Here is a 12,419-nt window from a genome sequence, read left to right on the forward strand (position 1 = left end):
GAGTATTTAACCAATCGGGTCACTTTATTCAGTTAATAAATGTTTCCAATATTTAGCAGTATTTGTTTCCCCAAAGCATTGAACTTTCCCAAGCTTGTTAGCAACCTTACAAGTCTGTATGAATATATCCCTAACATGTCACAATTTACAGTTTTATTTTATGGTTGTGGTATTATGAGTAATCATAGACTTTTTTACTTTAACCAGGTAACTGAACTGAAATCCAGGAATGAACAACTGGTGTCAGAAAATGAAGAGCTATTCTTAAAAAACTCAAAGAACCAAGAGAACCTTCAGGACCTGAACTGCAGGCTCATGATGTTTCTCAAGCAAAAAGACCGCAAAGATTCTGCTAAAGGCCTGGAAGACTGGCAGAAGGAGAAGTGTCAAGTGAGAGAGGAGATTGAAGGTTACAGGTCAAAGGTAAAAAAAAGTACCAAAGAAAACCATTGAAGTCATCAAAAGGCAAAGTTGATATGTCAACTGTGTAAATTTGGTCTGTTAGTTTCAAGCCCAGCTAAACCCACAATGATTCCCCAAAAGGCCTTCTAATTCTCAAAATACAAAACTGTAGATAATTTGAATTCAGATGTTGTTTTTCAGGCTGTCATTGCAATGACATGTAAAGGTAAAGGCAACTAATAGTAGGTGGGTGGCAGCCCCTGTGTTGTGACTCACCCAAAAAAAAAAAACAAAAAAAAAACAAAACAGCTGGATGGTTTCTGAAAAGTGCCGGGTGGTGCGCCCAGCTAAAAGGGGCTGGGCAGAACACTGGGGTATGCACAGTCGAAGTTGTGAGATGCAGAGACCACCACTGCTTGTTTACAATCAAGGTAATAAACCTTTTTATTTCAGATTTTTGATTTTGAGCAAGAGTTGTCACAGATCAAAGTACACAATCGTTTCTTGGATCAGGAGAACACCCTTTTAAAGCAGGAAATTGAGACGAAAGAGGTGAGACCCATGTCAACCCTGAACCGGTTCTTATGTGTAATGTCTTGACGGTAGTCTGCTAAGTTTGTGTCTTTGGAACTAATATGAGTACAATGATGTTCTCCTGATTGGATACAATGATAATATCCTGTTCTTTCATTGTATTGTATTATGAATTTGTATTGTACATGACCAGCTTTCTCTGCCCCTACCCATGTATTTTCTCCATAGGGTAGAACCAGCTAATTTATTCATTCTCCCATTAATTTTCTTTTTTTGTTCCACACTCCAGCTTCATCTCTTGTAATAGCCATCTCTTTTTTCCTCAGCTTGCAAAATGCTCAGAGATTACAGACCTGAAGAATGAGATTTCACTCATGAAGACTAAAAATGAAAAGCTGCTGAAAGAGGTGGAAACTCTTGGGGAGGAGCTTGGTAATTGTGTCTCAAAGGTAAAATGAATAGAGAATAAACCCACCTGTAAGCCAAATACACAATGTCTAGAGAAAGCGTTTTCTTGTTCAGGAACCCATCCACCAGTCTATGCCCACCTTAATTAGTCAGCAAAGCTTCTTTATATTTTTTTTTTTTGCATAAATAATACACATGTGCTGCAATATTAATTTGGTGCTTAACGAACCAATACTGATATGTATAAAAATGTATTTCTCTAAAATGTGTACTTCATGTAATCAAAATATTTTTGTGCAATTTTTCCCCAGTCTGCCAAAGTTGGCTATCTGGAAAATAAAATCACAAGCCTAAAGCAAGAACAGAAGACTTGGGAACAACAATCAAACTCCTTACGATCACAACTTGCAATGTCTCAGGAAAAGGTAAAACATCTGCATGTGCAATTAGTTGCACATTTTTTTTTTATTTTTTTTTTTATATATAGGTTTGCATGGTAGGAGTAGATCAGAAGTACTGGAGTGATTAAATCCCATTTTTTTGCTAGGGATCACCTTCTCCTAAACAGGAAATAAAGGGAAATCCAAAATAAAGATTTCCTCTCATTTCCCATTGCATCTTTAGGATGGAAAGTTAAAGGAAATATCCCCCAGTTGTACACAGACAGCAAAAAATAACTTTGCAGAGGTTTTAACTCTTCACTAATCTTTTAAAGAATGTAAAGTCCTATATAGCCAAAAAATGTTTTCCTTTTATAATGCATTTTTGTTTTTAACCATCAGATCCAGAATCTAGAAGAGAGTCTGCAGAATGTCAATCTTCAGATGTCCCGCATCAAGTCCGACCTCCGTGTTGCTCAGCAAGAAAAGGAGTCTTTAAAGCAGGAAGTGATGTCATTGCACAAACAGCTGCAAAACTCCAATACCAAGGTAAATATGTCAGTAGGAAATATCACTTGTACATGTAATAGTTTTTCTTTACTGTAGATTTAGTTTGTGGATCTCACCTTTTTAACCTTTTGTAGCAGCCTGGTTCTGCTGCTGCGTACATGCACTTGCTTTAGCATTGGCTGTACATTATTGCCTTGGATTTGTTTTCTGATCTATTTTGAATGGTGGATTGTGCCTACATTATGGGTAGGGGTGTTTGCATAGAGGTAACAATACAGAAGAGAAACTAGGATAGACAGAACTCCAGGAAATATATATATAAGTCCCCCTACATAATAACTGGGACTAATACATTTAGTCCCAGTTCATTCCTGCATTTTAAAGTTTGATAAAAAAAGACTTCCTGGTATCTGGTGTAAAATGCACTGAACTAATGTAGAACACAGAGGTATGAATGAGCCTTTAAATTACTTTCAAAGTGGGCAGATTAACTGGCATATTAGGCGGGTAAAACTCTCCATTGGAGTAAAAATCAGAGGGAAAGGTAAGTATTGGGTCTCTGCTTTTTTTGTTGGGAATGGGTTTTTGTTTGATTACCGTCACCTTAATATGGTGTACATTTACTGTGGTTCTATAGTTACTATAGTATTAAACAAATATTGTTTCTATCTTTACAGAAACAGGTCTTGGAAATGGCCATACAATCCTCGGGGCTACAGAACCAGCAAAAGAAGCAGTACTGGGATGACCTGGAGCAGCTGATGGAGCAGGAACAGCAGCTTCTGAGACAGGAGAATGAGCGACTACAGCAAGAGGTTCACAATACAAAGTCTGACCTGGCTCAAACAAGGGAGAAGGTAATAGATGGGTGATTTGTTAAAATCAGCTTTGACTGGAAAAGGGGCATCACCTTATCACAAAATGTGGCAGTAAGGTTAATGCTATACCAGCCCCAAACAAATGCAGTTAGGTTATTTGGCTTCACATGACTATAATATTTTAAGAGCCTTTTTATAGGGCAGACATGACTATGGACACTGTATAGTGCATAATATGTTGGTGTGAAACTTGATTGGTTTGATTGAGGTTCATGGGTTTTAAACCATAAATCAAACTGATAAAAACCCAACACTTCTAAAAATAATACAAAAAAAATTCATACCCTCTGATATGATCTGGTCTCATAACTTTTTTTTAAATTTGTATGCTTGCAGGTACGGCAGCTTGAATCTACTGTAATTTCATTGAAACACCAAAAACAGGGGAACCAATCCAGCCTGGTTAAGGCCTTAGAGCAAGAGAAGTCCAGCTTGAGGAGAGAGTGTGACCAGCTACAGTTGGAGCTAACAGCTGCAAACAGGAAGGTCCGTTTTCTTATTGCTAGACTGTAACGTAGAACATGAAATGACAAAAAATGTAAAACAGGGTGATGTAAAAACTTTGAAAATACATATAGAGTGAAATGCAAGTGTCTTTGATGCTGATTAGTTATTTTTCTTCCTGCATTGGTTCATAAATGGGAGTTCAAGTTTGACAGGATGGGTGTTCAGGCACATTTTTGTATGTTGTTACAAAAAAGCCTTGCTGATCTGGAACGCCTTGGTTTTGTTGGAGTGACACATTGGTTACCAAAAAAGCCCCAAAATCGGTTCTCTGCCAAATAAGTGGTAATATATTTGCCACTCCATTCGCCTTTGTCTTCATTCTTTACTTGGTAAAAAAGTGTCCCCATTGGCTATTTTTGGGAGTTTTGAATGTCTGTGACCCGCATTGTACCCTGTGGTTTCCTCTTCTTACCCCAACCTCATTACATGAGACAGTAGTGACCCAGTTGGAACTGGACCGGTTGGAACTGTCATGCTATGGGGCACACAGGCACCCACTGTATACACACTTCCAGTAGTGTCATACTCCTTCAATTATAAAAGTCTTTTAACAAAATAGTTAGGAGTTTCTTGTTGTTTTGCCTCTTTTTTTGATCAAATTAAATGCAAATTTGTATGGGCCTTTCCACAATTCCATGTCTGGGCCTTCCCAAATTGGCAATTCATTGGATTACAATATATTTTTTTCTAGAATAGACTTGTACCAACAGTATCATATTGTTCCCGCCCCTCCTTAGTAACAACTTTGTGGAACACGATGTGTAACAATAATGGTTTGAGTATTATAATATTTGTTAAAAACCCAAATCTGATATATTTTCGGTACCTGAATCTGACTTGCAATCCCCAGAACAAAAAAAAGCATGATGACCCAGTCGGTTGAGCTACATAACTATGTGCTAACTAGGATCATGCTGGTATTAAGAGAAAACAGAATAACTCATGATTCTGTTGCTTCCCCTTCTATTTTCCAATTCTGTTTTTGTCTTGCTTTGTAGGTAGTTGAAGCACACCTTAGTTAGACATGCTGTGCCCAAAGATATGCAGAGCATTAAGTCAAATGTTGCCTCTGAACTGCTCATTGAAAGTCAATAGAAAGTTGATGACCTGTGTTTTGAGGTGCATTTAAACTATAGAACAATTACTTCTATAGACACTTACCTAGAACAGGTCAAATGCACTGGTGAGTTTTGCATGATATGAATCGTCTTGAATGATGCCCAACTCCACAGTCCTTTTACTTTTCCTTGTAAATCTCAGACAGTGAAATACAAATCTTTCTGGCAGGTAAAAATTATAAAAAAATGTTTTATGTATCTGTGTATTTTTAATATTTCAGATTTGAGGGCTGTAGGTGCCAAAATGACAGGAGATGTGCTGATCTGCCAAGTCCTTCCTTAAATTATTGTCACTATAGTCTGACAATATTGTATGGGAAATAAGTATTACTGTTTGTTTGATATATGCATTTGGACTTTTTATGGCTTTGATACTTACATTTGAGTAAGGAAGAATCCTTTAGAATGGGGATGAAATGAATAGGTAGTGGTTTTGTATGTTTTTAATAATATTCTGCTCAGGGCTAAACAAATACAAATTGTTAAAGTATGTTAGGTATGTATATTTAATATTATGCAGTCTTTATTCAGCTGAGAGATGGCAGTCTGCTGTTCTTTTTCTAAGTGAAGCATAAGAACATTGGCTGAGAGAATGATGTCTACACTCTACTCATAACATAGACATTTTATTCTGTATTTCAGATTAGTCAGCTGAGCTCTCTGGAAAGGGAAATGGAAACATTAAAAATGGAGACAGAAGGTTTACGGACAAAGCAGGGAAAATTTGATGACCATCTCATGGAAGTAAGTGGATACATTTCTAATTCATTATTTTTAATTGCTGCTTGAATAACTTTCACATCTGATTGTTCTAAAGGGAAATTCTCAAATGATGTGACATTAAAAGGCAAAAAATATTACCTTAAAAATATTACTTTTTAAAAAACAATCAGCCAGTTTTAAGCCACTTTGTTGAATTTTTAAAAGCTACCATTAGCTCCACATAAATGTTATTGGGAGTGCTGGTCATCCCTTTCAACACTTAGTAAACCTGTTCCTAAGGTGTCTCCACCAGCTAAAAATATTAGTAATATTTCATGTAGCAACCCTATTCATTCCTGGGTGTAAGCAAATGGATGGCTAGGACATGTCTCACCCATAAAAATGAATAGGGCACCAAGAAAACAAGGTTTGGACAATACACACACACACACACACACACACACACACACACTTGTCTTCCATTTTACTAAGTGCACCAATTTGCGATGTAAGAGGAGTTTGGAAAACATATAATGCTACATTATATAGCTTGTGTACACCTCACATTCAAATCTACATGAGTTTGATAGATATCCTATACCAAAACGTTGGCCATTGGCATTGTAGCTCTCCAATTGCTGCTGTAACAGTCCCCATTTAAAAACTTTTTGACATTTCTGAGACTAGATACTGATTTTTGGATGACCTAGCTTGCAAATAGTATTCCAATTCATCCTAATTGTAATAGTCAGGCCTTTGTTTTTGTGGAATTAGGGTGTCATTCACAAACTACACCATGTTTTTATGGAGCTGACTTTGTACTCTGGGGCAAAGTCATGCTGGTACAAAAAAAAAACAACCTTCTCAAACTAACCACAAGCAGAGAAGTGCCTAAATTTTAGACAATTGTCTAAAATGGCTTTGTATACTGTAGAATTAACAACTCTTCTTCGAAAACACCCAGTCCTGCTAATTTGGAGGTGTCAAAAAGTATTAAAGCTATATTGAGTGTCTCTAAAAACTTTTCAACACTTACGATCATATGATGTTGTAGTGACTACAAATCAACACAAACCTGATTTACAGTTTACCCTTCAAATACTGGCAGCTCTTCACAAGGTTGGATTTCTTGTCCCCTCTATCTAATAGTATTATTGTCTTAACAAATCCCTATTGTCTTTGTAGCCCTGAAGGAAACATGTTCTCATAATCACCAGGTTACGCTTACCTTACTGATGAGGATCATATTTGAAAAATAATAATTGTATGGTAACTCACCCCAACCTCTGTAGACGCCTCTGATCTTTACCAAATTTTGTCTTCTAGACCTGGCTAGGATTGCATGTGTTAATAGTAAGATCCTCCAGGGTTTGGCTGGTACAAATGCCATGTCTATCATGAGCTGGTTTGAAATTGTAATTATCGTAGTAGCTAAATGGAAGTATGCTAAGAAACCCCTTTTAACATTGTTGTAGACCTATGTAAGGAATTGTCATCCTATGACAGATGTAGAGAATAATGTGTTGCAATATCCTGTTTTTAGATATTTTTTTTTTTTCCTGAAACTGAAATATTTTGTGTTTTCCCTGTTCTGTGCCTTCCTTGTGAATAGACCTCAGGAAATCTCAGAGATGGGTGCAGTTCTGATTCTGAGATAGATGGTAAAGTTCTATTGATGCTCTTCCTGTAACACTGCATGCACATGTGTACGCCATGGTGTTCATCTGCTCCACAATTCATTCCTCTTATTAAGTCACAATGCTCAGCATCATTCTTGTCCAGCATGTCATGGTGTTATTGACTGCAACATTTGAAATGTAGGATCCATATAGACCTTTAAATAACGGTAAATGTATAGAAACACAGGCAACCTGATTATTTTTTCTAATCTTTGAAAAATGTAGGGTTCATTCTAGGATAACCAGATAAAAGCCTTTGTGTCCTGAGAGATGTAGGAGGCTGCAATTTCTGACCTCCTGCTGAACCCAACACTGCATGGCTGTATCTGACCACTCTACATTGGAGTCACAGACAAACAATAAGTGCTGGAATTCTTTATCTTAGTTCCTATCCCAAATCATTGACATTGAGTAAATATTAAAGCCCCAAAGCATTAGTATGACCCTACAAAAATTGCTATTCCAAAAATTGCGGCAATGGCAACCCCCATTACTCTCTTATAACAAATTAATTTTAGGTAGGGCTTGGATGTTTATTTAAATTAAATCAATGCCCCAACCAAAGTCTTTTTTTAAGCTTTAGAGTTCTGAATGGTTTAGAACCACTAATGGGGTTTTTATTGGTTTGGGTCACCATCGCAGGGCTTTGCACCAGGGGTGCTAAGTCTGGAAATGAAGGAGCATGTCTGAAATGGTGACACAAACAGAAATTTAAATCCAGGAAGAGGTACTTCTTCTTAAAAGTGTGTTTTGATTGCCATTTTGCCCATCTCATGGCAGCATCTAGTGTTTTGGTGTGTTGCATGGTTTTAGATATGCTGTGTCTTCTCTCTGATGTGTTGTGAAACCATTGCTCCATGTTTGTTCATCAAACATTTTTCTCTTTCTGATATGAGTTGATATAGATGTCCTGGTGGATATTTTGATACAGAGGTCCCTGAGCTGTACAATAAGTTAGGCAAATCTAAAATCACTTTGAACTAACTTGGCATTTAGGGCTTGTTAAGTACTAAGATTTTTAGCTTTAGTAAATGCTTGCTGATTGACTCTCCTATTAATCTTTTGTGGATTCCACTAAAATTCCCCGCTTCAGCTCCACCATAACAATATGAAGTCTTACTTGGGTATCTTCTCTATGAGTCTGTTCTGTAAAAAATCTAGCTCTAGGAGTCAGCTTGGAAAGAAACTTTTCTAATGTTCTAAAAAACAAAAAAGCAGAAGTCCGTTTGCAAGAATTTGTAATTTGTATTAGAAAGCCGCATTTGGCAAAGTCCTTACAGTAGTCTACAGGAGCACTCTTACTGAGATATATAAAGCACGGAATAGGCAAACCAAACATTTTTATATATTTTTGCCCTATTGTGGAGTTTCCAACTACACCTTATGTCCTGCTTTCACTGTAGCATCCACAGAAATCCCCTCCACTTTCCTTAAAATTTTAATAGTATTAAATTTCCTATACCAAGTATAGAAAACATAATCCACTTTTTTTTTAATGTTCCTTAACTAAAAAATATAACCAAGTATAGGGAGGATCCATGAACATTGAAGGAATCTTGGATCTAGCAAAAAAATTACAGAAGTTGCTCCCACTGTTAACCTTCTTTAATAGCGGACTCAGTAAAATGTATGATATGCAGAAGTGAGCATTGGCAGTGACTTATATCATCCAAAAAAAAGTGGGTGGAGTTGGGAATGCAGACTTCTGGCTGCTGGAGTCCCTGACCAATTAGGAAAATTGCTAATTCAACCAGCCTGCATTTACTTAAACTGAAATATCAGCGAGATATGGAATATGTTTTAAAACAGAAAGGTCTTGTTTATAGTAAATTCAAATTGTCATTTTTTTTTTTCCCTGTAAGTGAAAAGATCTGCAGAAAAACTACAAAAACAGTCTGCAGCGTTGTAAAAGAAAAACAAAAAAAAAAATAATGAACCGGAATAATGAAAAGCATATATGCATAATTAGTAGAGCAATACAAAGTATAGTAATCCATAACAAGCGAACAGAATCTGCTCATGTGCTCATGAAACCAGATTGGTTATTACAACACAGAACATTGAAATTGTTCTTAGCACTGCCTTCATAATAAACATGGCGCTTGAGGGCCAATACAGATCTCTAATATATATGTTGTACTGCAGATGCTGCACTCGCCAACCAGCCTGAGCCATAGCCACTCCCAGCTCCAGCAGCAAGCTTGTGCCACCGTGCCACGAGACCAGTACTTGCAGCTCCAGCAACAACTTCAGCAGGCAGAGCGGAGTAACCAGCAGCTGCGGGCGGCTCTGGATAACCGCAGAGCTGACGGCAACCCTCCACAGGTGAGTGCGCTTCTATACTGTCACATTTAATTTTTTTTTACATACACAGTCTACACTGAATTTTTCTCTGGTTATGCCAGTTTAGAGATCCGTCCATTCATTTATCATAGCATGCAGTCATTCAATAATCACATAGGTGCATTGTACCCATCATTCTGCAAGTGGCATTGTACAATGCATGCCATGGAATGCAGGGCAAATTCCTTTGTCAAACCTAAAGGCAATTTTGTTTTATGTTCAGTGACTGTTTTGATAATTATTGCATGCTTTTTTTCATGTATTATCAGAATTTTTGGGTGGGGATAACAATACAGTTTACTTGCGCCCAGACTTTGGACACTAAAGTATTTACTTATAATAAACAAGCTAGAAAAATTGGTTTTAAAAGAAGCCCCCCACTGACCTCTTCAGCTAGACATTGTAAAGTAATTAATCTTCAAAATTCATAAAAAGGCCTAAAATGTCAGCTCTGCTTCCACAGGCAGCAGGGACCTAATATGCCGCCAGCCTTCTAATAATAATCGTATAATGTAATACAAGCCGTTCTAAAACAAATCGCAGAGTTTCTGTTGTGATCTTTGAAGAACTGTTACTCCACAATACCATCAGCTACATTATTTAGTGAGCTTGCTTTAAACTCACTCATTGCTTGTTAAGAATATGTAAAATAATTAAAGTCCATAGTCTGGCCACAAGTTTGAGGGTTGAAAGCCACATTAGAAAAATGCCAATAGTAAGTCCAGGCAACTCAATGATGGCATTAAATTCAAGTTATGGTAAACATTAACATGTCTGACATTCTATCAGTCATGGAGCTCTTACAATACCCATGAAGTAGAGGCATTGTAAACTTGTCACCCAATTGTGCTGTGAGCACAACGTAAGTAAAATTAAACTCCTCAGTACAGCAATATGAGAGCTGATTTGTTGGATTTGCATGTTCCAAGTCTGTTGTCACCAAACAGACCATTAAAAACATGACATGTTCCAGGGTCCTGACAGCCTCCTTTTAAAGCTGAAAAGATTCACCTAACAATAGGTTTCCCATAGAAGATTGGTACAAGTCCTTTTACTGTGCATGGTCCCAAAAAAGAAAAAAACGACATCTGTGTTTATTAACTGCTTGCTAATGCTAACACATGACATGACTTGGTGTGATGTTGTTTTTTTTGTGTAGATGTTGTGTTGCTTGTATAGTTTTATTGTATTAAAGTTTTCTTTTAATATTGAATTTAGTTTAGTCAACTTCCAAATATTTCTTTCCAAGCCATGTTCCGAGGAATTTCCTTTTTAAGAATAAAATACTTAAAATGTTCCTATGCCTGCACAGAAAATCAGATATGTTACTATGCTGTGCGAACATTTGCCCTATTAGCTGCCAGTTAGACAAAAGAATGCCTACAAGGGCCAGTAAGCCATCTTTCAATAGAATCACCAAGCGACTGTGCATTATTTTTTTTCACCATATTTGCTTTATTAACAACTTTGCTAAATATTAATTTCTGGTGCTTTGCTAAAATAGTTTTATTTTACAACATTTTTTATCAAGCAAGTTTAACATCTAATGCATTTTTTTTCCTATTTGGAAGTTGACAAGGCTTCATGTTTTTAGACACCAAATCCAAGCAGTTTGACCTCCTGCAAAACCAACCTTGATTTGTCCTAATAGACAATGCAAGTTTCCTCTGTTCTCATGTAGAAGAGACCCAGATTATATACATATGGGGAATGTCAACAGTAGGGCTCACTGATACAACAGTGTTTTTACCCTAGCAACATAGGTTACATCTAACCCTTCATCATAGTGTATAGAAGTTCTCTCACACCTACTAAAGCATTTCAAATTGGAATGCATGTTACCATGAGCCAAAGGTGATTTTGTCATCATCTTGCCTTCATCTTTGCTTTATTACTCAGTGGGTCACTCGCCTATGGCAAGTGTGTAAGTCACTGTCTGTCTACTTAATCTGAGTCTGAATCACACAAGAATGAAAGTGGCAGTTTCCTTTGCAAACAAGTTGGAAATTATAACTTCTGGTTTTCTAATAACATTACTTTTAAACTGCATGGATTTGATGCTTCTTTACATGAAGCCTAAGGTAGATAATTGTTTAAGTGTATGTGAACCCTAAACCTTTTTTTTTTCCCGCAAATTTTGCATTATATATTTCTGGAATTTGTTGCAAAGTTTCTTACCAGAAGATTCTGCCACTAATACTTCCTTTTCCAGCCTTTACAATGCTAGGCTGCGACTTTGTACATGTTTGCACCTTCAGTTTGCTGTTGGGCTGCTTAGCTGCAAAAAGTGTGCACAGATGTGGGAGGCAATCAATTGCCACATTACTGTACAGATGGCAACCTAACAGTGCTGATTCTAGATGCAAGGCAGCAGCTTAGCATGTCATGAAGTGCTGTGACTGGTGGAAAGAATCTCCAGGTAATAAACTTTGCAACAATTTGCTTAGGAAAACTGTATGCAGTGAGGCATAATGGCAAACATACTGACAAATAGATTTTGGGTTGACATACATATTTTGGCTTTGCATGTCTGGCACACTTATTTCACCAAGGGTCGGCTGCTCTACCTGCATGTACAGCTTGTCCTCTGGTGCTGCAAGTGTTGCATGTGTCTTATCTGCAAGTTGCAACAGTGTCAAACCAGGGTGAAAGTACCAATTGCATTTCTCCCTTCAGGCCTTGCTTCCGGAGCAACGAGCATTGCACGCTGACTCTTACAGACGGATTGGCCGCCCCTGAAAAAAGTGGCTTCTAACAAGCACCTAACGCTAACCTACCTAACACACTACTGGCATAAGCTGAGAAACCTTGTTGAGAGCTGGAAGCCCAGCTGGCTTTGCTGTACCTTCTCTGTAACCTTTGCAGTATTAAAGTTAACCATTCCTTTCTAGTCACATGGGGTGGTCATTTTGTGGGCTGATTCATAAAAACATGGGGAACCAATGTCATAAGGGCTTA

The 12,419-nt window shown here is 37.4% G+C and overlaps 1 protein-coding gene across 1 annotated transcript in view; it reads left to right on the top strand.

Moving 5' to 3' along the window:
- The window catches only part of NIN (ninein), an 81,154-nt gene that overhangs the window by 58,489 nt on the left and 10,246 nt on the right, over window positions 1–12,419 (top strand). Inside the window, 9 exon segments of the mRNA XM_072428441.1 lie at window positions 208–423; window positions 856–954; window positions 1,263–1,385; window positions 1,656–1,769; window positions 2,127–2,273; window positions 2,912–3,091; window positions 3,449–3,598; window positions 5,380–5,481; window positions 9,264–9,443. Of these exon segments, the coding sequence (XP_072284542.1) occupies window positions 208–423; window positions 856–954; window positions 1,263–1,385; window positions 1,656–1,769; window positions 2,127–2,273; window positions 2,912–3,091; window positions 3,449–3,598; window positions 5,380–5,481; window positions 9,264–9,443 (1,311 nt within the window).

Source organism: Pyxicephalus adspersus, chromosome 12 (genome assembly GCF_032062135.1).
Source record: "Pyxicephalus adspersus chromosome 12, UCB_Pads_2.0, whole genome shotgun sequence".
Lineage (NCBI taxonomy): Eukaryota > Metazoa > Chordata > Amphibia > Anura > Pyxicephalidae > Pyxicephalus > Pyxicephalus adspersus.